At 36.9% G+C, this 26,034-nt stretch overlaps 1 protein-coding gene across 2 annotated transcripts in view; it reads left to right on the top strand.

The window, feature by feature from the left end:
* Positions 1-24,202, top strand: part of UTRN (utrophin) — a 309,333-nt gene extending 285,131 nt beyond the window's left edge. For both annotated transcript variants that reach the window (XM_054279111.1, XM_054279109.1), the window contains 7 exons: positions 2,650-2,715; positions 10,041-10,199; positions 10,577-10,820; positions 17,117-17,225; positions 18,667-18,753; positions 21,398-21,420; positions 22,072-24,202. In XM_054279111.1, the coding sequence (XP_054135086.1) occupies positions 2,650-2,715; positions 10,041-10,199; positions 10,577-10,820; positions 17,117-17,225; positions 18,667-18,753; positions 21,398-21,420; positions 22,072-22,080 (697 nt within the window). In that variant the 3' untranslated portion in view covers positions 22,081-24,202. The remainder of the gene's footprint in view (positions 1-2,649; positions 2,716-10,040; positions 10,200-10,576; positions 10,821-17,116; positions 17,226-18,666; positions 18,754-21,397; positions 21,421-22,071) is intronic.
* Positions 24,203-26,034: the final 1,832 nt, after the last annotated feature.

Raw genomic sequence — 26,034 nt, 5'->3', positions numbered from 1 at the left:
CTACTTGAGGCCATTTCCTCTCATCTGGAGTTAAGGATGTGATGATGGTGAAATATTTACCAGAGACACCCTCTCAAAAATAACTACCATGGGAACTGACTAGGTTTTTCTTTGGGTGGTTTTGTTCCTGTATCTGATCTCCACAACTGGAAAGCAATTTTAACTTTTTCATTTCTTTGAATAAAAGTTCAGAGTGCATACTTAAATTAATAGCATTCTAATTTATGGGCAACTTAAAATTCTTCAGACCAGTTTTTTTAAAATGCCTAGGATATGCAGCAAGAGAAAATAGGGCAGGAAACAAAGCTGAAGGGCTACCCACAGCCAGCCTATTTTTTTTTTTTTTTTTGTCCCCCAACAGCAAATATTTTCATGCTTCATTAGTAGTATAGCACAATGCCATACAAAGTTATTACAGAGCTTTCGGTTATTTGAAACATGTCATTCATATTAATCACCCAACATTGCTTTGAATCTGTAACTTAGGCCATGTTGTAATCAATTAAAACTCCTGAACCAGACAAATTTCTCTAGAGAGATGGAAGAATTTTCTGTCTACCTGTGTCCTCTTTTCAGCCTGTGGTGCCACAATGCTGTGGCTTTTTGTGCCCAGATGAAGCTCAAAATCCGGACTGTCATTAAGGATCAGTGGAGATACTAGGTGCAATAACTGCTTTCCCTCTCCTCCCCCTCACCTCTTACCAGTTCTGCTTAGGATGAGATTAGCCGAAGATGGACTGTGCAGTTCTGAATTAGCATTCAGGATACAAACCTAAATCTGTTCCTGTTATGTGCCAAAATTGCTTAGCAAAATTGACAATTTACTACTAATTGCCTCATAGGGAATCTGTCTAAAACTGCTCAGGATTACTTTTCTTCTAGTAATAAAATCTAGAAAAAGAAGATATAATTCAGTGTCTTTCATATAATTTTTATTGTGTCCTTTCTAGTTGAATCTGTTATGTATACGTTACATATAAAATAGTAAATCTTTTTTATTGTCCTAGTCTTTTGAGCTAAGCATCTTTAAAGAAGTATTATCAGGGCTTCCCTAATAAGACAGTGCCCAGCAGAAACAGTATATTATGGCTTAAAGCCTTCACTGTCACTGGTTGAAGAACATTCAACTCCCACTTTTCTGTTTACAAAATCTCCTGCCTGCAACAAGATATCATCTCCCTGTTCTTGTACTGTGTCACCTCTGAGTTGCTTCTAATTTCCTTCCTCAGCTTTCAGTTTCTATCATACCCTGAAGGCTTTTTGCTACCCTAGGGTCCCTTCCCTGTCTCTCTGTGCTCCCTGCTTAGGGCCATCTGCTGGTTCCTTATAGTATCCCAAGCAAATCCTCATTACTGATGGGAATCCTAAATGTGACAATATCGGTGTCATCTGCATTTGTAAGTTGAAATATTTGTTACTCACTAAAGGATCCAGGGCAGGCCCTTCTCTCTTGAAAGTAATGGAGATTGTACTACTTCCCTACATGACAAAGGGACTGTGAAGATTAATTTCTAGAATTATGTTTCATCAAAAGATTTAAAGATGCTGAGCTTAGCAGCTTTATAAAGGTGACTTGTAAGCATGTTGCTCACTGTGAACTAGATTTGTTTGAGATGTCCTAGAGCAGAGATGATCTGATTTGTCCTGAGTCACTTCAGAGATTCTCTTCCCTTCAGGGGAGATGTGGGAGCACAATGTCCCAATCCAGCCAAGGTGGAATAGACAATCAAGTTGACATTCAGTGTGTGCCTTCATTTATGCCTCGTCTTTGACCTCAGGAATAGTAACAAATGTAGAGAAGGGCAAATTTGCTCCATTCTAAAAGTCGTCACCAGAGTTCTCTGTTCTTTACAGCCTTGCACACTCCTTTCAAAAGGAAGTTTGAAGATGTCTATATGTAATGCACAATGCACTTGCAAAAATATAGGTGAAATTAAGATATCTTTATAGTAAAGGAAATAGCCTTGTTTGGTACAGTTGAATATATGTGTAGAGCATTAAGTGTTCCTAAATTTTTATGTAGATCTCTTGTGTAAAAAAGGTACATCTTTCCTGGATACCTGAACAGATAGAAAGTTTCTGCTTTGATTTTGATGAACTATGTGACCTTGTACATACAGTCTAATAATCTGGTCTTTTTACATTAATTGCTTCCAAAATGAGGAAGTGTAGGCAATGATTCCCTGCAACTATACTGCTTTTTGTGGTGTTTCACAGGACTTGTCTGTCCACAGTGTGGTATTATTTGCCGAGTATAATTTCAGATGCTGCATGTTCTATATTTAAAAAGGATTCATCCTCTTTTGTTAGTCCAGCTTTAGAAAATTCAAAAAGAAAACCATCTGTGAAAACATCTCTTTAACTAATTTTGCCATGCGAGTTGTGGTGATGCTAATGATAATTATGATATAGGGAGAAAATATACTTTTTTGTTGCTGTTTGGCAAGTAGAATTAATTAATGATAGCACAAGTTTCTCACAAAAGTCCTCTGGATTATAGGTTTTCATCACAAAATCTAGGGAGTTTATTCCTAATCATGTATACAAAGATTGCCATATCTGAGCTGTTTCTAAGTAGAATTGATTTTCCCACTGCCACTGTTTAAATTGTGCAGCATGTTGTCTGAAAGTTGTGATTTTCCCTTTCAGGCTTGCACAGATGGAAAGGACCAATGGCTCCTTCCTCATGGACAGCAGCTCCACCACAGGAAGCGTGTAAGTACCTCAGACTCACTGTGCCTCTCAGGAGCTTTGGTTATAGGTTCATGCTGAAATCTTTGGCAGTTCTAACACAGGATTTAGTGCCAGTGAGAGCAGCTAATATGTATGAGCCCAAGGATGCCTCTATAAGTTTAATTATTCCAAGCACCAATTGTAGAAATTGGTGATGTTCACTTGATGGTGTGTGGGAACTCTGTGTTTGTCAGCCATTCTGCTTCAAAAGTGGGCATATTTCATGTGACTCCTAAAAGGCCACAGCTCTGTGCCTTCTACTTTGTATTCCTTTTCTGCTTTTATCATAGTATAAAATAAAATAATCCTTTTCTAGACTTTTGCCAGACCCTAGACAACTTTCTTATTAAAATAAAAAATCGTCTCTACTTTGAAGATTCTTCTAAGCGAGAACAGTGTTGCTGCTTCTTGTTTATATTTCAATTTTCTGGCTGCTGATCCATCTGTTTGTATCTGGAATTGTCCTGTGTAATAAACATAGTCCTACATTAATTTTACCAATTTTCTCTTTTTTTTTTTTTTGATTATGTGTCATCTTTATTGTAAAAACTAATTAAAATGCATTGGTTCTATGCTTGGAAAACATAGAACCCCGTGAATTGCTGATGGATTAAATAATTTTTTTTAATGTAGAAACAAATTTTTTAACCTCACTTTATCATCAGATCAGTTGATTAAATCAGCATTGTAGGATTCTGCCTTTTCTAAGTTATTAACAAATACCGCAGCTTTTTTAAAGAGGAAAACTGAAATTATTCTTATTCAGATTTAGTTTAAAAATACTGTAGGTCTCAGCAATACTTTCATTTACTGTTTTAAAATTTAATAATGAAATTATTCTATCTATCTGTAGGTAGGTAGTACAATATTAACATTTTGAAATTTAAAATACTTTGCTTGAAAGAAGCACATGTGACCCCATTTAAATGTTGCCTCTTTCCTGATTAATTAACTCTATTTACATACCAAATAAAACTTGTTCATGCGAACTGTTTTAATGTGTTTCTGTCATTGGCACACTCACCAGTGAGAGAAATGCAGCCAAAATATTCCCTTTTGATTTCCCTTCCACAAAAAAAAAGAAGAGCAAACATACTGTCATTTGGCAGGAAAGCTGCAAACTTGAAGGCAGCTAAATGCTCATACACTTGAGTTGTGTATTTTGAGATTAATGAGCCTACTCATATACAAAGACAAAACAACCATCCATCCCAATGGTGAAAAGCAGGGTGTGTGCTTGATTTTTACTGGTAAATCCACTGTTGATTTTAAAGCAATTTCCCTGCATTCCTTTTCCTTAGGAAAAAAATCAAGATGGAAAACTTGTGTACCAACAAGTGAGAGGGACCTCTGAATTTGGGTCTCAGTCAGGGGACTGTTACACAAAATATGGGAAAGAAAGTAACCCTGTACACAGTGGCACCTTCTGTTTTACTTGCAGATTACAATGCATGCTCTCATTAAGTACTGAAGTACTCAGAATTCTGAAGACCTGTGGTTTAAACTATAGTCATAGAATCATTTAGGTTGGAAAAGACCTTTAAGACCACTAATCCAACTGTCCAAGTCCACCACTAAAGCATGTTCCCGAGTGCCACATCTACCTCCCTTAAATGCCTCCAGTGATGGTGACTCAAACCACTGCCCTGGGCTACCTGTTCCAGTGCTTGACAGCCCTTCTTGATGGAGAGGTTCTTCCAGGGAACTACAGAGCTATGAAGTTTGTATCCCAGTTTGGATCAGACATTGCTGAAACATTGGGAGTTTAGGATTATAGTTCAAAGTTATATTTTTAAATGCCTCTTAACATAGAAATGGGAATGGTGGAACCATTCTTATATGGATAGAATTCAAAGGAGCAATTTAAAATGTGAATACATGTTTTTTCAGTTCAGATGTAGAGCTCTGAGCCAAGCTGCTTTTTTTTTTTTTACAGTATTATTTCAAACATTCAGGAAACAATTACTGATTTAGAAATCAAATTCTTTGCTTCTCATAATTGGATTTCTGCTTCATGATCTTATTTTTATTGGTCCTGAAGAGTCCTTCAGTTTAATGTGAGTATAGAACAGAGGCAGTGTTGCAGTTGATTTTGAAAGTTACTTCTTTGGTCTTATCAAGTTCACAATACTTTTAACATTCTTCATGCTTCAGAGATTATGTGTAAGAAGTCATCTACATTTGAATAAGAGAACTTCTGCTCTTAGTTAAACATAATGAGTTTATTTTCAGGAACATTTTGCAATATGCCATTTGATTAAGAAAGCACTCATCAAAGATAATTCTTGGGTTCTAACTAACCTGTTTTCTTGAATGTCATTGTGACTTTTATCTCTCTGACTAAGCCTTTCCACACTCCCCTTTTCAAGAGATATGTGAAGTCCATTAAAAAATGCTTTTTTCTTAATCAGAAAAATAGTTGTAGATAGCAAAAAAAAAGGCACGGTCTCTACTGTAGTATGTCCAGCTTCTTTAAAAGCATTCTAATGCTCTCATGCATTAATTTTCTAATACAAATACAATGAACAGAAATGTTTTCCCTTCATTTCATCTTCTCCTGACATTAGAGAGTTCTAAATGTTTAGGCTAGAATGTTGTGATGAATTTTATTTGGCGTTAATTCATGCAAAAGCATCTCTATCTTTAAAGCAGACTTACCTATCCACAAATTAAGAAGAGCATAAGGAGAAAATTAAGTCTTTACAATAAGGAATGGTAAATAGTGTTCCTAACAGAAAACTATGCCTCACAATTTGATAAATCATTATCAAAATGTATTAGAATTAAAATAAAAATTGTTAGAGAAATAGGACAAGAGTGTAACTCTCCTATTCCTGTAAGGTATGAACTATCCTAACCAGCCCATACTGAAGTGAATTGCAGTGGGCACAGTATAAATACTTTCAGAATAAATGCAGACTTACTAGCTGTTTCTGGTTTGTGCCGTTACTAGCAGTTATCTTCACATCCACAGCATTGTTGATGCTATTTCACACTCGTCTTAAGGCAGAGTTGGAACATATCTGAAATTTTATTTTTAGGGGACTCTGCACTCAGTTTCAGAAGGAGGAACAGGTTCAGAAGTGAAGGTCATTGATACTTTTACCTGGCACTGCTACTTAATGTGGTGTAAGTCAAACTGGAGCCCCAGTATATAATAACTGAATACTGTGACATGATGTAAGGGATTAAAAGGTATCTTGTCACAAGGAGAAACTAATTTCATGAGATGGTAAAATTAGGAGAAGACCAAGTAAATTAGATGAAGTATTTTTGAGTACCTTTTCCATCCTTATTCTACTATGTCTCATAGCATCAGTAGGTTGATGTACACTTTCTTTGGAGTAGAACACATGGTGCTTAGTATGAGAGCTACAGCAAAAGTTAAAATTGTCAATGAGGCAAGTTCACAAATAGCCACATCTTCCTATCTTAAATCAAATTTAGCAGTTTTCTAAATCAGATAAAATAATGCACTGATGAAAAGTGATAGTCAAGAAATCTATATTTTCTTCCTACAACATAGTCAAATAAAAGAGAGGTTATATGCAGCTTTATTTGCCTCTTGCTTCCTCTATGCACAATGCATGTTTTGGAATAGACATCTTGAAAATATATGTCCACAAAGGTGTTTTCCCTGGGCTTCTTTGTTGGGGTGTTCTTCTCCTCTGAGATGTACTTCTTTCAAGTCTGATCTTCTGGGATGTCTTGTTTGCTGCTTTTTACTGTGGTGAAATGCAGAATAGAAACTGCAGCCTCTACTGTCAAAGGACTTTGTGTACTTCTAGCTGTTCCTCAAAGCACACAGGGTATTCAATAAAACAACCAGAAAAAATGAGCAATTAAATTTTACATTATGCTTTTATTTTGATTGCTGATCACCATCTCCTACCACTTCAACAGAACCATGTCCCAGATTCTCCAAATGAAAGTATTTGCCTGGCATAGAACAATGAGCTTATGTTGCAGGTCATTTGAAGCCCTGTCCTGGGATTCCTGTGCTACTAATGAATCTATCCTAATTAAAGTCATGAGGTTTGTTGGTTCAGGTTCAAGGTTGTGTTTTTTCAAACTAGTAATTTTGCAAGACAGACCAAAGGTAGAAAACATGGTGAAAATACAGTTTTGCTGCAGAAGCCTTCCTTTATCAAGTGCCTGTGAGGAAAGCATGCTGTCAGTTGCAACGTGTGATGCCTAAAAAAGGAGCAATCAATATTCACAGCCTCTCCAGTAGGCTTTCTGAGGCTCTGAACCAGTGGGAGAGAAGGGAAATGAAGCTTTTTCTAGACTGAATAACTTTGAGACCAAAATATAAAATTAGCTGTATTTGGCTGTGTTGATCTCATCTACTGGACCACAATATAGTATGTAAGCATTTATTGTATTGCAAACTCATTGTGCAAACTCCTTCATGGAGCCTTATTTTTAAAAAGATTCTGTTTAGTTGTTCTAAATTTTGTTTATAAACTATTTCACCATTTCAAAGCATAGACAGCAACTTTTTGATGCCTAATGAAAATAACCAGACTAAACTAGATCAAGTAAACATTTCCTGACATCATCAACACCCTTGCACAAAAGAAGGCTGTATGTGTGGTCACACAGCATCACTGAAATTTACATGTAAGCAGTGTTTTGAAGCCCAGCTGATAAAGCTGTGTTCTCTCACCTGCCTGCTCTAACTCTGGTTCTGTGCTCGCCCAAGGGGTGACATTGAGCTGCCGTCACTCTTGGCTTGCTGCAGCCATTTCAGTCCCAGGGTACTCTGCACATTTTGCAGGGCTGTTTGAAGCCCCCAGAGGGGTTGCATCACTTTGGCAAAAATTTTTTTTAAAGGAGTAGGGTATTTTTGTCAGGATGACTAAAGGGTATAAAAGTACAATGAGGTTTTAATTTTCACATTGGGACCTGATCCAAACTCCATTAACTGTACTAGCCTTTGTTTTAATTTTGAGTAGACATTGAAGTATTGATGAAGAACAATAGTGATTATGAATTTCCCTGAGATCACTCAAGTAGTGAAGAAGATAAAGCAGTTAAAGGCTTTTTTTTGGTTTGTTTTGTTTTGTAGATAATGGGGGGAAAGGAACACTGATCTGTTTGTTTCTGTTTCTTTTTCAGCTAGCACTCTTGGATGTCACTATTTTTTTTAGGACTTAAATGTACATGCAACCCAAATTACATTTAACTCTCTCTCTATATATGTATTTAATAAAAAATTCATTAAATTTATTCATTTGCAGGGAAGATCCATGTTGTCATGTCTGTACTGACAACAGCCAAGGCAGCTAAGAAATGAGTGAATGTACATTATTTTCTTTAAACTTTCTACTCATTTTTAAGAGCAAAACTCAATAACTAGGTTTTTCATCCAGTGGACAGAACTGCCACAGGCTATATATTTTCTTGTTTGGATTTTTTTTTTCAGCAGCTCAGTGTTACTTGATGTACATTTCTTTGATTGCACACGTCTAAATTTTCAAGTCTTGATGATGGTTTGGGGAGTAGAAGGCCACATGATAGCTTTGGGTAGATAGTGAATAGTTATCCTTGGGAAGAAATAGTTTGGTGCTGTTCTACCATGAGATTAGCCTTCAGTACAAATTTTGTCTTAGGCAGTACTACAGAGAACCCAATCATTTTGCTAAATGATAGAAATACTTTTCCAAGAGAGACACACCAGGAATCAGGATTTATTAAATCTTTGGCCTTTTTGTCTTGTTTCTAATACTGATGATGCTTTTAAATTGGTATTGATATACTGAGCTAATGGTACTTAAACAGGATAAAGTAAGATTTTTCATTTCACAAACAGTATTTATGCAACTCTCATCTGTTCCTGTCATGAACATTTTCTCCTTTTGTCCCAAGAGTTCAAACTTATTTCTGATGTAGCCCCTAATCCATATGCATGTCCCATAAGACACCTAGTGATTTTCACTTTTACATGCATTTATTTATAAACTATTTCTCACTACAGAAATAACTGCTGTTTCTTCCAGGGTATACTTTTCTTAATAACTGGTTTTACTATTCATTCAAAGGAGACAGTACATTTGAAAATTCTGTGATGAAAGATGTTAAATTGACTGCCAGGGAATTTTTTTAAAGCCTCCTGAAAATCTCCATTACACTTTTATTTAGAAAATAAATTCTTTGCATATAGTGAACTTCTGATTTTGAGGATGCTTTTCATTTCATAACCAGTGGATAGCAGAATTTGCAACTGCTAGTTTCCAACAATAGGAGGTAAAATGTTAGCACATAAAACATTTTTAATGTGAAAAAGTCTCTCTTCTAAATAATATCTGAATATGTGTGTATATACTGCCCATGTGTGTGCCACTCTGCTCTGACCATGGTTTAACTGTAGGAGATCTTTAAGGTAAAGTTTGTGCCAATACTTCATGATATCGTAATGTGTGCAGTATCTGGTTTGTAGTCAGTTAAAGGAAATAATTCAAGGAGGGGTTTTTTTATCATTTTTACTGCTGCAGCAACTTCTCTCTTAAAAATGAATAGTATGTTTTTCTGTTGTTGATTCATCTTTCTTGAAGGACCAAGCAAGTAAACTGGTTTTAGGATGTGGTGTCTTTCGCTTTCTATCCATCTGACTTTATTTATGGAGAAAAGCTAGCAACTTGGAAAGTAAGGCACATCTGTACAAAACCAAATTCACTTGGGTATTAAAGCATAATTGAAAGTGTCAGGACTTCTGTATCTCCTTACCAGAAGGTAATTTCATGTGAGTCAGGAGGAGGACAGTGCTATAGTTTATTTCTGTCCCTGAACCTCTATGAAGGACACCTACTACCAATGCAGAATTTCAAGGTCTTGTATGTGTATATCAAAATGGGGGGATAAAAATGGAACTTTTTTCTCTCATTTAATGGGACTTTTTGTTCTCTAATCTTATCAGGTAAATTGAGCAAACCAAAATTATCTCCTAAAAATTTCAAAAATGTCACATATTGTTAGAAGATGCTTGTTTTATTTAAGGCATTTCAAATCAGTCATCTTTGATTGCTGATTCATGTTTTCATTCTGTCTTTTCAAACCACTTGCAGCATTTATTCTTTATGCATAGATTAAACTAAACTGATCCTTTACTACAGATTAATCTTTTTTTTTCCTGTGCATTGTATGTTTTTATGGTTTCCTTTCAGTATGTTTTTCAGGATTAATTTCTTCTTGTCGCTTAGTCTTTTTCCATAAACAAACAAAATCCCTTAGCTTGATAGAGATGTTTGCTCACATAATAAATGTTTTACTGCTCTGTCTTTATCTGTGTTGTTTTATTGTTTCAGAGAGGATGAGCATGCCCTTATCCAGCAGTATTGTCAGACGCTGGGAGGAGAGTCACCTGTGAGTCAGCCACAGAGTCCTGCTCAGATACTCAAGTCAGTGGAGAAGGAAGAGCGGGGAGAGTTGGAGCGTATCATTGCTGACCTTGAGGAAGAGCAAAGGTCTCATAATCATCATACTGGTGTCTGAATTGTCATTTTGTTGTTGTCTAAGCTATGCATGTACTATATTGAAGATGAGAAAGACCTAGAAGTTATGATTTTAGCAAAAAAAACCCAAACAGCAATCCACAATCAAGGCAGATATCATGCATAGGCTGGCTCTGTTAGAAGAGGGAGGTGTCTGTGAAAAAATAAATTAATTTCACTTTTACTTCACTGCCTTTTTTTAAATCCCCCATAAAACATAAGTCAAGACATTGTCTTTGTTTGAGCTCTTTGTTCTTAGTTGGAGATGCTAACATTGTTTGATCTAAGAAGTCTTTTATTTTCATTTACTTGATCAAGTCATCATTCTCCTCCACTTTTCAATATCCCAGGAGTCTGCAGATAGAATATGAGCAACTAAAGGAGCAGCATCTTCGGAGAGGAATAAACCCTCTTGCGTCACCTCCTGACTCTGTTGTGTCACCTCAACATGCTTCTGAAGATGCTGAGCTCATTGCTGAAGCTAAACTCCTGAGGCAGCATAAAGGTCGCCTGGAAGCAAGGATGCAAATATTGGAAGATCACAATAAACAATTGGAGTCTCAGCTTCACAGGCTACGGCAGCTGCTCGAGCAGGTACTTGTACATTTTGCCCCATATGGTTTCTGCACAATGGGATTTCTTGGTGGAGCAAAGGCATTGACATTTTACTGCAGATATTTTCACCATGTACTCTTGGTCTGTTGCAATCAGTCATTTCTAATGAGATGTTTTTTCTTATACTCTACTATGAGTATTATTAAAAAATGGATCTAGAAGATGCTTTTTTTATTTAAGAATTTCAAATCAGTCATCTTTGCTGATTCTTGTTTTCTTGCTGATTTCTTGTTTTTGACATGCTTAATGTCAAATGAGCAGAAAATGATTGTGAGTGCTGGAGTGATCATGGGAACTTAGAGAACACTGAGAATAACACAAACAAGAGCAATAGCTTTTCATTAATTAAAAAGCATGCGAAGGAAATATAGACCCTACTCCAAGTAATGATGCCAGCCACATTCCATGTTTGACTTAAGTTTTAACAGAGGCTTTCCTTAAATAATATGTTTATGTTTAATCACAGTTAGTCACTCAGGTCTCTCTTAGCATGCCAGAGACAGATGGCCAAAGATATGTCTGAAATACAAAATACAAAGGAGCAATTAATTGCATTAAAAATCCAGTTCCTCTTAAGTGGCATATTTAGACCAGTAAGCTACATTAAAGTGGACTTTCAAACAAGTGAAAAGGTAAGAGACTTTTAGCAGGTGCTGGTAGCTGGAGATCATAGGGTTTCCTTGTTGGTAGAAGGAGCACTGATTGCTTTGGAAGCCAGCATGTGCACACCTGGCTTGTAGAAATAACAGGAGCAACCTATACCATAATACCACAGTAAGAGGAGCAACATAGGTGTTGTTAGAGATGGTTGTTTGTACCATCATGTGTGGAAGCCAGAGTAATGAAGATAAATTTGTATGAATGTTTTCTTCTAATTAATCATTATGTTTGGGTCAGAGTACAGTAAGACAAGTATTTTCTGCCTTCCATGAGTCAGATGTAGTAGGGGATTTAACTAAGCCAAGAAACAGGCTACATAAACCAGGTATTAAAATGGCCTAAGTTCCTGCTCTAGATCATACTCTCATTACAGGGATTAAGGTATTTACTGTTTGTTTTGCTGGCTGACTTTGTCAATTTTCTAGGCAGGTTTGGCTCAATAGGATTTAGATGCATCTATTCCAGTGACTTCCCTACCCCTCTAGCAGACTAAAATTTTTTTGTTGCTGCTGTTATTCTAGCATTTTAATCAGTATTTGAGTGGCTATAATATTTCATAGGGAAGATAGCAACTGGTGCATTGTTAATAATAATTTATAAAGTAATCATCTTGGGATATGTGGCCAATACTTGGTCTTTCAGAGAGGGGTTTAAAATCTGCAAAGAAACATGGCTGAATAAAACAAAGAAGTTCTGTCAAACCCATGGTCCCTTGCAGCATAGTGCTTAGAGCAGAAACTTGTTCACCCCTTAAACGCCCTTTTTTTTTCCCTAATGTAGCTGAGGATGATCTCACAATTTTGTAATCTTTTTGGGGTCTTTACACCATTCTCAGTAACACCTTTAGGGTATACATTTTTGTTGTGTTAAAATGGGTGGAAGAAGGGACAGTAATTCTTATCATTTCTGCCTTTGGAATTTTCTAGGCATTCTGCAGCTTTTGGGTTCAGATGGGGTAAAGCAGAATAGAGGTGACCTTATTCAGTATTTCTGTGTTTACAACTCATTTACTGTAACTGTTGCTCTTGTGCTTTCTGTCCGTCTTGTTCTGTCTCTGTGGGAGTCATGCCATGCTTCTGATTGTTTCAAGTATTATTTCCTAAGGTCTTTGTTTCTACTCTGTCATTCAATAAAGTGGCTCATGCAGAGTCAAGTATATGAGAAGATCTGCTTTATTTCTTTTATAACCTGTCTGTGGCTTTTCAATTTGCCGTTCTATACATTTCATTACTTAATTTACCAGATGTTTCACAAACTATTTCCAGAATGTTGAGGCCACTCTCCTGATGGCGATTCAGAAAGTATAAATAATTTAAATTTTTAGTAATGGTCTTTGAAATTTATTTTGACATTGACAGAATTATGAAGCAACACTGATTTCTATTACTGCCCCCCTTCTGAAAAAAAAGACCACTCTTCAGCATGTTTATTGTTCTGTCAGCTTGGCCACTACCTTTCAGGACAGCCTTTATCTCTTTCACTGGTTGGGGAAGGACTTTAGTGGAAGCCTATTTATATTTATTTGTTTCTTTTGCTTTTACTGGCTGTCCCAGTTATTTTTAGGGGATGAAAGGAATACCTTTTCTTATTAATGAGATGTATGATTTGCAAGAAAGATACTCATAAGTCTCAATCTCAAAATATATAACAACAATATAATTACTAGTATTAAAGGACACAACTGTCTTACAGCAATATCTTTGCCATGGCTGGCATTTCATGCCGTCTGTTTGTCTATTCTATCAACAGCAACTCTCCCCATTCCTCTTCTCCACTAGCCTCCTGACTGGTGTTTTATACCACTGAGTATAAAATACTGGGACTTTTTTTTTCTCCAAAAGATTGGAGTGAGTCTGTCTATACAGAGATGTGGGGGTAGAGAGTTAATGAAATTTAGAAACTTCCATGTAGTAGCTGCCTTATCTAGATGAGAGCATTCTAGGACATTCTTTAGAGAGCACCTTCAGCAGAAATATGCATGCATCCTCACTGCACATTTGTCTGCTTCAGGTCACAATTCTGAGGTTACCATACTATTTTTATTTTAGCAAGCCCAAAGGATTGGTGACTGTCACAGAAAGTTGTCGTTTTTGTCTGCCTGATTGATTAGAGTGCCAAAGAGGAAGGTGAAACAGAACTGGCATGTGACAGCTTTGATACCAACATGTTAATCAGACAGAGAAAACAAGGAATCCATTCTCATTTTTCTTTTTTCAGCCTTTATAGATGCTGCATTTGCAAAGTCAAAGTGAGTCCTATTATGAAGGGCATTTAAAGTCTGCTTGATTTTTTTCTGTTTTCTCTGAGCTACTGAATAGAAGTTTCATATTGGATTAGATATTGAAGTTAGTGGGAGCTACAATCATCTGTCAACAGCTGTATGATCAGACAGAGAGTAAATAGGGGCTGCAACTCTTTTTCCAGCTGAAATCAGAAGAGCTTTATCAGAAGAGCATAGGAGAGTTTCTTTTATAGCTGGGAGAAAAATTCTGGAGCAAGAAGAAATATCTGTAATGAATGTGGTAGTAAAATTGGCATTTTTGAGGTGTCTTATGATTCAGACTGGGGACACTGAGGTTTAGTTTGGTTTTTTACCAAAAGCAGCAGATGTCAAGGAAAGAGCAGGTATGTCTTTGCTGTCCATTACGCCACAGATCACTTCAGACTCTTCTTTGGGAAAGACACCAGCAGGAGGCATAGTGTATGCAGGAGGCATAAGGCACTGTAGATTAAAACTGGTTGAAATAAATATCTCCTTTGAAATGCTTTAAAAACTGCTGTAATACAGAAACAAAACTAAGACTTCATCCTTTTCTGGAGAAGGACTTACTTGTCCCTTCATATCCTTGCTTGGTTTTACCTAAAAAGAAGTTTGAAAACTCTCTGAGACTGGAGTTGGAAACCCCTCCCTCATTCCCATAGAGGCATGCTCAGTATCCCTGCTTTTATTTCTTTCAAGAAGAAGCAGCAGGTGTATAATAGCATCTAGAGCTATTTGCTTTTGGTTTCTGGCTTATGGACTGTCTGCTGAGTTGTTTTGAATAAGAATACATGAACTTCATGATACCTGAAGTGGGTTAGGGTGGAAGTGCTCATATTTTGTAGGTGTTATATAATTGGAGTCAAATACAATGTGATTTTCTACTGTTATTTTTCTCATGTTCTTCAATAAAATTGTTAAATCATGCCATATCCTCAACTGGCTTGCATTTAACATTTTCCAGTGTCTGATTGTTATATTAAGGCAATTGTACCACTATGAAAAACCTTCACTTTCTGCTCCAAACCCCACTCTTCAACTGCATAACAATATTGTCCTTAATTTGGAAGAAGAGTTTTGTTTGTTTAGGCTTTTCTTTTTATTGCAGTCACTTCAACTATGCAGTGTATCATTTATCAGTATATTTAAATGAAAATTAACTAATCAGGCATTGCCATCTGATTAGAAGATGATGGTGTTGTGGGTTTTGACTTGTTTTTAAATCCAGCTGCAATATTTCATTCTGACTGCTACAGCAACATATGGTACATCAATGTAAGGTATTCCAAGTATATTTTGTTTTTTCTCAGATTATCCACTGACAGTCCTGGTGCTCTGTAGTGCTCTTCTATCACTTACGATAGAACAACTAAGTGGTACCTTGACAAACTCATCACCTGAGTTTGTAGGCATTTAGTTTCTGTCTATCAACATGAGCTGTTGTCTTTGCAGTGCCTCACTCTCCTTGACTGAGCCTATGTGTTGCTGTGCTGCAGTTGTGTAAGTCCAGCACAGATCTTCTCATTCACCCTCATTCATCTGTGCACAATTTATTCATAGTTGCTGCTTGAACAGAGCCAGAGGCAGAGATTTACTCCAGGTGCAAGTTTGCATTTTGGATGATTCACATTCTCTCTGTCATCTGTTTGTGGGGTGGGCAAGCAGTGACTGCTGCTGGAGTTAGTTCTGTTGTTCTGTATTGAAGAGACTCTTCACCTGTGGAGAATTTGCTTCCTCTCTTTACCACCACAGCTCTAACATTTCAGACAGTGGTTCCTGGCAATACAAAATTGCCTGGGTTAGGCAATCCTATGCTTCTCTGATTTAAAATCACCACACTCATTTTACTTAGACTCTTTAGCTGGATTGAAGCCTGGTACTGAGCAGCAAATTACTTAACTACCTGATAGTAATTCACTGTTCACAGAAGTGTCTTGACAGTGAAATCCTTCTCTGTCTTGAAAACATTTCAATTTTTCTTTGTCTCCTATGCAGACTAAAATTTCTTGATTTATTCTTTAAGTCCAAGCTGGCCTTTAGTATTGTCATGCTGAAAGAGATAAGATTTAGAGGAGTTTTACTGAAGATTCTTTTTGTTAGGTTGGAAGCTATCTCAAGAAATTGAGTATTTCAGTAAAGGCTGTGAAGTGCAAAGGAGCAAACTAGTGCACAAATTAACGGCCATTCTGTATTCTAAATCTGCATCAAATCTCATAGCTGCTCTAGGTACTTGCTCAGTTTCAAAAAGATCTTAAAAGCAATGATCTTTTGTATTACTTCAGTATCTGCTTTTGACAGATTTACTTAAATAACCTGCTTCTTAAGCTGTTTAGAAGTAATCTCATGATTTGCAATCAAAAAGATAAGTGATAGCAGAAACAATTTTAGTTAAATCTACCTCAGATGTAAATATTATTTCACTTATGATTTTTTCAGAACAATCACATCTGGAGTTCAAATACTGTATTACCAGTTTCCTCCTCAAAGGAATTTTTAAAATAAGAAAGGAAGGAAAAGAAGGGAAAAATGCCTGAATAAGGTCTCTTCCAATATTCCTGAGCTGCTATGGCCTTTTTTTTATTTTCTGTTCACATATTTAAATGTAATCTCAAACACACACATGGTTACAGCTAAATGTAATATTGATTTCAGTGATTCTTCAAGTGAATTGAAGAGGCCAGAAAAGCTTCTTTTCAAAGTATATAAGCTATTTCTCATAATTTTCAGTTTATGGAGTACAAATTCCTGCAAATTTGGTGTCTTTTACAAGGCTGAGAAGCAGCATCAGCAGGAATGATGGCTGGCTACCACTTTTTGGATTTCATGAAGTTGTTTTGAATCTGTCTTGAGTGTTCATTTGATTCTGGAGTTCTATAAATCTGTTCATAATTGAACAGTTGTTTTTAAGGATGCTTAGTCATCCTTGTAAAGCTTTTTATGGGGCCCTGGCTGAATGTCTTGTTTGTGTGTGTATATACCCATGCAGATAAATACAACCCAAATGATCCCATTGTGTAGTCTTTCTGCAGAGCTAGACTGGGAACCTTGGTGTACTGTGTGTTGTATGTTACCTTGTGTTTTTGTGATGCAACAGAACGTTGTTTTTATCAAGACTATCAACTGGAGTCTTGCAAGAGCTGTTCTTGAGTCTAGATTTTCTTTTAACAAGTTCTTGGTTTGGTGGTTTTTTTACCGCTCATCAGTTGTATAGACTTGAGCCAACTTTGAATAATTTGGAGAACAAACAAGAAAGAGCACATAAAAAAGGAAAGGAACAAAATGGTTGCATACTAGCCTACAATTAAATTATGTGGATACAAGTAAGCTAAATTGGGTCTTCTTGTCTTTAATGTAGCCCGAGTCAGACTCCCAGGTCAATGGCGCCTCCCCCTGCGCGTCGCCCCAGCACTCTGCCCTCAGCTTCCCGCTGGAGCAGGACACAAGCTCGCAGTTCCATCAGACAGGTGAGTGTTCTCATCAGATAACGTGCTCATGAGGCCATAGGAGACTGCTGGAGGGGTTTGTTGGCACCTTCTGGACAGATTTGTAAATCAAAAGGAGCGGATCTTTGCGATGCTGCTGCTCAGTGCAGCTGGAGGCGTTGCTTCCTCGCACTTGTGAAGAGCTGCGGTATCCTAAGAATCCACCTGACTCTGAATTACAGGCTTTTGTCAATAGACTCCTTGTTTCCAGCTATTCTTACCAAGTGAATTTACTGGGCAAATCCATCCTCACTGAAAGGGGAACCAGACTTCATTGGACTGAAGTGGCCAAGAGCTGTTTGTGCTACAGTACACACATGGACCCAAGTAATCTGTCAGATACAGGACCAAACGTCCAAATCCCATAATCTACACTTGCTGTCTGCTTTAAAAATTCTTGTGTAACCTCTGCTTATCCTGGTATTTTGATGTTCCCACTCCCAAAAGGTTCACATCTTTATGAATAATTCAATATTTATGGGTACAGGCTCTGCACATAAAGGGATTTCTTTCTCTCTTGAAAGATTATTTTAAATTCTCCAGTATCAGAACTCACTAATTTCACCATGAGTTAGCAGAAATAACTACAGACCACTGCAGGGACAAAAGTAGGGGAAAAGAGAAAATATTTCTCTCAAATTATCTTATCTACGAATTCTTCCTGTTTCCATTTTTAAGCTTGTGTTATAGATTAGCTATTATTTTATTTCTACAGAAAACAAGAAACATATTCTCTTGCATACTGAACATTTTTCATTCAGCATTAACCTATGTTTTTACTTTATCTGGAAAAACATGGAACTTGAGTCTGATTTCATGCAGTATGAAAGATGTCCAATGAAACTGCCAACAACACACCAGTTATGTTCCCTAACCATTCTCTTGGCAAATTTTAAGCATCATTTTTCAAAGATATGGCAAGGGGGATTTTAGCAATATTGAAATGGCTGGCACATATTGACTAAAGACCACTTAAAAGATAAATGTTGGGATTTTTTCAGAGAAAAAATGGTGTATTCACTCTGAAAGTTACATGACAAATCATCTGCAATTGGAACCAAATTTTAATAGAGTACCTACTGAGTTTAATTATCTCATCTTGTAATTTTATTTAACTGTAAATGTTTATATACTGTTCCTTGCTGGCAACTTCTAGTTAAATCCTGGATGCAATGGTTAAGTTTTAATGAAAGAGAAATGAGTTTGACTGCAAATCAATAATGTAACTTTCATGTCCTCTCCCAAGGCTGGCAATTATCGATGATAGTTCCTGCACATTACAAAGGTTTCAGGTACTGTTTTCCTGTGAAATATAAAGGAGTAATTAACTGGAATGTTGGCTAAGAATTCCTTTTAGAATGTCATTGTCCTTTTTTTTTCTCCTCTTGTTACAAAAATGATTTTTTTGTTGTCATATCTGCAGATGACTTGTTAGTTCCACCTCATGATACCAACACAGATCTAACAGATGTTATGGAGCAAATCAACAACACATTTCCAGCTTGCTGCTGTAAGTTTAACAAAATATGTCTTGAGAATCATATTGAATTTGAGGTGGTCTTTTGAAAAAAAAATCATTCTTGTGGTATTGACTAGGAGAATAAATACCTCTTAGGAGATTTCTTGTGTAGATATATGCAAGCTGTATAATTCTGTCCCTTAAAATTCCTCAATATACACTACTTTTGAAGGTAGATAAATGTTCTTGTTTTAAGTGGAAGCAATTCATTATAAGAAAAGCCTGTAGCTCAATGTGGAATTTTCAGCAGTGCCCAAATAAGAGGAAAGACATCAAGAATCTCACTAGCTGCTGATGAAGACCTTTTGTAGAACTTAAGTGAATGCAGATTCAGAATTTCTGAATGGAGTTTTTGTAATAAAGCTTGAAAAAAAAGTCCTTAGACTAATTACTGAGCTAGTTATTAAATAGACCAGAAGAAATCTGTGAATGCAGCATTTAACACCTTTCCCTGCTTAAATGCTTTGGAAGTTGATATTTTATTCAGTGTCTATTAAAGAGAGATCAAAAGGAAAACCAGCTTGTTCCTATGCATGTCCTTTATCAGCTGACATACATTTCCCCTGATCCTCCTTACTGTGTCACTGCACTTGAAAAAGTGAGACTCTGTCTCATGTATTATGGTGGGTTTTGTAAAATACATTTATACATATATATATAGAGAAAGACATATATATTTCAGCACTTTTGCCTTAGAAAAACAGTAGTGAAAACTTTGATATATTTTCAAAACTGTTGGAAGCTTCAAATGAAATGTAATAATAATGATCAGTTTTAAAAGGCAGAAGTCAGAGAGTGGCTGTTTATGCCCAGTCCTTTTGGAAGCATCAAGACTCAACTCTATGCTGTTTCATAAACCCTATGGACCCCGTTAAAACACCCCTTTTATGTCTTGAACACACATTGCTGCGTCACAGAAGATGGAACTTGCATGTTTTGAAAAAGCAAATGAGGTTCCAGCAAAAAAGGTCATGTGTCAGCCATCGTTTTTGATGAGTTCAACAATTCAGAGCCCCTTGTTCTGCAAATTAAGGTTTTGATTCTAAGGAGCATCTCATTTGAGGTCAACAACTAGTGGAGCTGCTCAGCACACCTCGAGGATGTGTGTGTATACAAATCAGTATAATCAGTGTAAAATGCAAATCAAACATTAGTTCTTGGTTTTGAAAGTTACTGCCTTGCTAGGTGACTATACAGCTACATGGTCATTTGGCCCAAATGAATTTAAAGCAGATTGCATTATGTTAGGACAAGCTTGGTAATGATGACTGTTCTCCAGGACTGGAAAACAGAAAAAAATTTTGATTCCATGAGCAAACACCTTGAATGAGACAGGAGAATACTGTGAGTGAAAACCATGGCCCCTTCATATTGTGAAGTCTATCTGAGCATTTAAGATTAAAAGAAAGCACATTTCCAGATTTCATGTGATTTTTTTCCCCATTGTCAGCTTAAACCACCTTGCCCCAATTAGTAGGTACTACTTATGCTTGCTCTCATTCAATCATTCTATAGCATCTTTTACTTCGAAGTAGATTTTTTTAACTATCAGATTCATATCTTAAATGTTTTAGAAGCCTGGAGTGAGGATTATTTGTCTGGCCTTCCCAACAAAGTGCATTAGACTCTGAGTTTTGCTAAGGAAGACCATGACAGACTATCCAAGTCCACCATCTTTTCCTGTGGCCATTTGAGAGGGATCTGTTTTCCTGGCTGGACAATTTTCAAATCTGTTCTGTAAGACTTTAAATGATGTAGATTCCACGGACTGTCTAGGCATCACAGTATTCCTAACCTTAAAGAATAAAGGAAGTCCTTAGACTCTTTATTATATCCAAGCTCAATTTTATCAAAACAGCCTTCATGTACAACAGCTCATGTCCAATTAATAAAAAAAAGTAAAACCAAACCAGAAAGTAAAAGTCTTCCTTCACAACCTCATCTTTACTTGTCGCTTTTGCCATGGCCACAGCCATATCAAGGAGTTACTAGCATCTGAGCCTTATGCAGATAATTTTTATCCCATTTTGACTGTTTAACAGAGATAGTAGTCTTGCTTATTTGTTTGTTTTTCTGGGTTTCAGGTTATAATTCATCTTGAAATCCATCTTCCTATTTATCTCAAATATCCTTTATGAAGCAATTATTCATATAGTAAGGCTAGCAATACTTACAATGGTGGATTTTGTTCTTTTGTGGTTTTTTTTGTCCTTCAGATCCACTGATCATGGATATAATGCCACTTTTTCTTTCCTTATTTATGTCATTGGTCCTCAGAAGTAGGCAGGTGTACAACACTGTGCAGAAGTCTTGTCTGTGCATTTAAGTGATGTCCAGAACAGAGCCTTTTAAACAGATGATACTGTAATACATCACTCAGGGGTTTAGATATGGCTACAGATGGTGAAAATGAAACAATTAGTTTTAACTATATCATTATAATGCTATGAATTTGTTGAAAGTAAGTTTATGAAGAATTAAACCGCTGCAACACATTTCTTGTTAAATGTTTAGTCTTTTAAAGATATGTATTTTTTTTCTTCTGTAGTAAGTGTTTTCCTGATAATAACTTTGTTTTTAAACTGTCAAAATGCAAAATCATGTAAATTTCTAACCTTTTTTTTTCTATTTGCAGCAAGTTTCACTGGCAGACCACAGGTATGAGACATATTTACATACTTGCATAGGCATTGGAAACAAAGTAGAGCAAGTGAAAAGTTCCATTAAAGCAAAGGGGGTTTTGTCGACCTTCTTCTCTAGAGGTCTGTTTGGGAGCTAGACTGATACAACAGGAAGGCCAGATTCCAAAATATCAGAGGCAATAGAAAATTTCTACTAGGTCAGGCACTGCCACAGGTGTTATGGCTCTGCAGGTCTGTGTTGCTATCCAGATGGAACCAGCTTGCCATATTTGAGCCAATTGGTTTAAAGCCAGCAGCAGCTTGCAATATCAAAGCTGGTTCTTGCAAAGATGTCCATATGTCCTGGTGCCTACAGCTCTACTTTCAGGAGCTGTGGGCACCAGTGCACAAAGATCAGGAGCCACAAAGCACCTTAGGCATTAAACTGTTTGCACTGAATAGGCAACCACTTCAACAAGGACTTTAAACACTGCAGTATTGTGAGTTTAGATTTCTTTTAAGTATTTGCCTCAGTTATTTGCTTGATCTCGGGCCAATACATGTAAATTTTTAACATAGGGGGCTTTTGTAAGATGACATCGCAGTCCTGGGCTGACTGAGCCCAGAGCAGGTAGAAGTTTCTGTGTGTGCTGACTCCTGATACTGATGGTGTTTCTCATCCTGACAGGCCATGTGAGGTGTTCCTTGGGATAACAGCAGTGCTTGTGGCACACAGCACAGCCCTGTCCCGCCTCTGCCAGCCGCGCGTTCCGCTCATCACAAACCCGCACGGGACCCCAGACACGCCGTGCGCTACCACCGCGTGTTCCACTTGAAACAGTTCAACACTGAATACCCAAAGAAAAGGATGTTGTTTTTATAGTATCTTTTTTTTTTTTCCTTCTTCCCTTTCTATGCAACTGTAAATTAATGAGCAGTGGAATGTTTGTCACTGATTTGTATAAATATACAGCCAGGGGAAAAGGGGCAGGGGCTTTATATACGTTCTTTTTGATAATCGTAAAGAGAACTGCCTAAGGAGTTTGGAGCAAAACGTTATGTTCATACATTCCTTTCAGCTCTTTGCCTTTGCATTGTAAAGTACCTTTAGTTGTATTCTCACACATGTAATATCCTGTACTGATTATTTGTATGCTAACCATATGACCACACAGATTTCAGAATATCCTTGCATCGTTTTCAGCATTGGCATATGAAGTTCCCATAACATGTGTTATTGTTACTGGTTAACAACAATTATCATTAGGTGCAAGATACAACATTTTAATTCAATAAAACAAGGTAAACTCTCATTTCAAGTAATAATTAGCATCCTCATGTACCTAAGTGGTATTTTTAACTTCCTTTTTGTTATTTCCAGACAACACTCCATTTGGAGGATTATTTTTTTAAGCTTTACTTTACTTTGAATCAGGAGATAGCTAAAAAGAGGACTTAGATGATAGCTTAAGTTGGTTTTAGTAAGAACTAAGTTAGTGTAATCCTTCCCAACTTTGTTCAGAGACAAAGCTTTGCTGTTCCCTGCTGGGCCAAACTTGCTTCAAGTTTTGGAATTTACAGTCTATGAAGTGAAGCTCATTTCTGTGAGATCCCTTTCTTTCATCTGCCCCTTGGAAGTGAAGAGACAATTAGAAAGCCCTTTCCAATACTATTAGCAACAGAACTTTTTCCAGAACTGCAGTGCACGTAGATATTATCATTTGGCATTGTAATCTTACAGATCATCCTTATCTTTAAGATAATTTATTTATTTTATTACTTTTGATAAGGATAATTGTGGGAAAGTAAGTTACTAAACATCTGATCTCCAGTTTAAAGATTATCATCAGAGATTTTAATGCCTTCACAGAGTTTACAATGCTGCATGGACACTTGCTTTAATTCTAGGACACACCTTGAATTGGTAAAACTGCATGCAATACCTTTCATGTATAGTAAAGAGAAACAAAGCTGTGTTGTTCTTAATTATTACTGAAAGAAAAAAACCCTTATCTTAAAATGGTATTGAAAGAGGTGTAAAATTCTCTTCTGCTACTAAAAAAATGCTAGGGGACATTAAAAGAGCAGGTCAGGAATTTTTAGTGGCTTTGTGACGTTTTGCCAGCCAGACTGTCCTGCACCCACAGTATTTACTCCTGAACTCCTGCTGCTCAAGGAGTGATTCAGGCACAGTGTTGACCACCTTCTACTGTTGGCACCAGTGCCAGTTCTTTCTGAACCCTTTGGCAAGTTATTTAACCACTCTGCCTCTGTTTTCCCATCTGTAAAATGGGGATGATAGTGCTTACCTCTCAAAGGTGTTGTAGACTTGGCATTTCTACAGAGCTTTTCAGATGCTAACTAAGTATTAGTCTTGAGCAAGTGGAGCAAAGCTATCAAGGTGAGAAGAGAAGATGCTGGCTCCTATTAAAATGTAATGTAGTTATTCTGAGAAGAAAAAACCCCACATTTTACAGAAGAGGAAAACCATGACCACCTTTCTACCTCAGACCTATCTTCATAAGTAGTATTGGAAATAGCTTTACATTCTGTTCTCTGCAAAGTACTTGGCTTTTATCAAGCTACATAATTCTCTAGGTGAAGAATCTTTTCAAATACTCCCAACATAAGTATAAAAAGAAATCAGTAGTGAATTTGGTGGATTTTATTTTTGTTCTGAATATGAGGTTATGTATAAAGTTGTTTTTCTGCCTGTGTTTGTATGCATCCTTTGTCCTCTGCTGCCAAGTAAATGCTGCTTCAAACACTACATTGTAACATTCTTCCTCTGAGACTATAATAAATAAAAGGAATATATATTGCAGTAACATGAGAAAAAGTATGGAGTTCTTCCAAATTTTTGGGCTTCAAGGATGGCACATCTCATTGCTAAATGCTGAAAATTTCATTCTGAAGATTAACATGAGCAAGCTGTGGTAGTCAATTTCTATGTCCTAGTTATTTCTCTGTGTGGTTTGAGTTTATATAAATGAGATTAAGCAGTATTTTTTTCTTCATAAATCTTGCATATTTTCTCTAGTTTTCCATCTTGAATGATTTTAGTCTAGAATCCTTCTCAGTTTCATGACAGGTAGTAATCTGATAGCTGAGAAGCAGACTGCCTTTTTTTTATTTTAAATGTTCTGTATATGTATTACAGAACAGCAATAATGCATGAAGCCCTGTCAAATAGGAGAACTGTGAATTAGTCTTCAGGTTTTTGGTGCCTTTCAGTCAACACACTCAGCTGAACCACAGCATTAGGTGTTCTGCAGCACAAGGTAGAAAATATACTTTCTGACTTTCAGGTATTTGCATTAATGCAAGTTATTTTAATGACTGTGTTAGAATTGCTACACTTAAAGGAGAAAAAAAGTGCAAAGTCCTAACAACTTTGTTTCCTTATCATAACAGTTGGCACTGCTTTAATGTTTAGTTGTTGGGTTTTGTTTGGGTTTTATTTTTAAACTCTAACAAATGCCAAACAGAAGTGTCAAAGTGATGACCTTTTCGCTTAGTTTGTGAAAGGATGATTAACAAATAAATTGTAGGGAAATACCATTATTTAAGTGATTCAGCAGTTAGCAAGGAATTTAACTACAGAAAAAATAATATATAAAGTCAAATTAAGTCCTGTATTTAGAACAGTAAACGTGTCTTAAAATGAAGAGACTACTAGATTAAAGCACATATCAAACCAGACAACCTGTCATTAAAAATAAAACAAAAACATTTTAGTTATATGTTTGTAGAGTAGGAGGCAGCAGAAGAGAGAGGTATGGCTCAGTATCAGGGGCTGACTTTGGGAATAATTTCTGCAAGTGCTCCTATCTACAAGTTGCACCCTGTGTACCTCAATTGCCAGGGCAGCAGGCACCAGAGTTCTGTGATGCTGCCACCTGTAAGGAAGGTACTCAGCTTAAAAAGTCATCCTCAGTGCTGTGCCACAAAGGTCCTGGCCCTTGACACGGGGAGCAGAATGGCACCCACTTCTCAGCAGCCACAGGGCTGTTCTCAGGAGTGCTGGGGACACTGTGGCCACCTCTGGTCCCTCCATGCACAATGCAAGGGTGAGCACTCCCTCCCTTCTCCACCCAACCTTTACCTTTAAGCACTAACCAGCCTCTTGTGCTGCTGTTTTGTCAGGCCCAATACAGCCAACCTGATACTTTTCATGAGAAGGATTATGTCTGAGTCTAAAATACACATCTATGCAAGACATCAGGAGGGACACCATCCTGCACAACCCAATTGGCATTGGGTGATAGCATATCAGTTTAAATTCTCATTAGAAAACACCCTTAAGGTGTATTATTAACATGTCAGTTCATTTTCTCAGAGAAGATGCAAGATTGATGCATCTAATCAGAATCAGAGGGTAGAAATCCTTCTGCTATTGGGGCTTCATCTTCAGGGGAACTTTCACAGGGAAACAATCATCTTAGTATGGGTGGTATTATTTCTTTTTAGACCAAGAGAAAGGGCTCTTCACATGTTCAAAACCAAGATAGTTCGATGATGAGATGTCAGCCCTGCTAGGTCAGAAATACTGGACACAGACCATCAGTATGCACATGACAATTTGTGGCACTTCCTTGTCCTAGGTCAGGGGTTCTGTCCTCTCTTTTGTTATTCCTACAGTTGGAGAAAA

The sequence above is a fragment of the Melozone crissalis genome, unplaced genomic scaffold (genome assembly GCF_028551555.1).
Source record: "Melozone crissalis strain CALT ecotype California unplaced genomic scaffold, PUWL_Pcris_2 ptg000027l_1, whole genome shotgun sequence".
Classification (NCBI taxonomy): Eukaryota; Metazoa; Chordata; class Aves; order Passeriformes; family Passerellidae; genus Melozone; species Melozone crissalis.
This window is presented reverse-complemented; position numbering and strand designations above follow the sequence as displayed.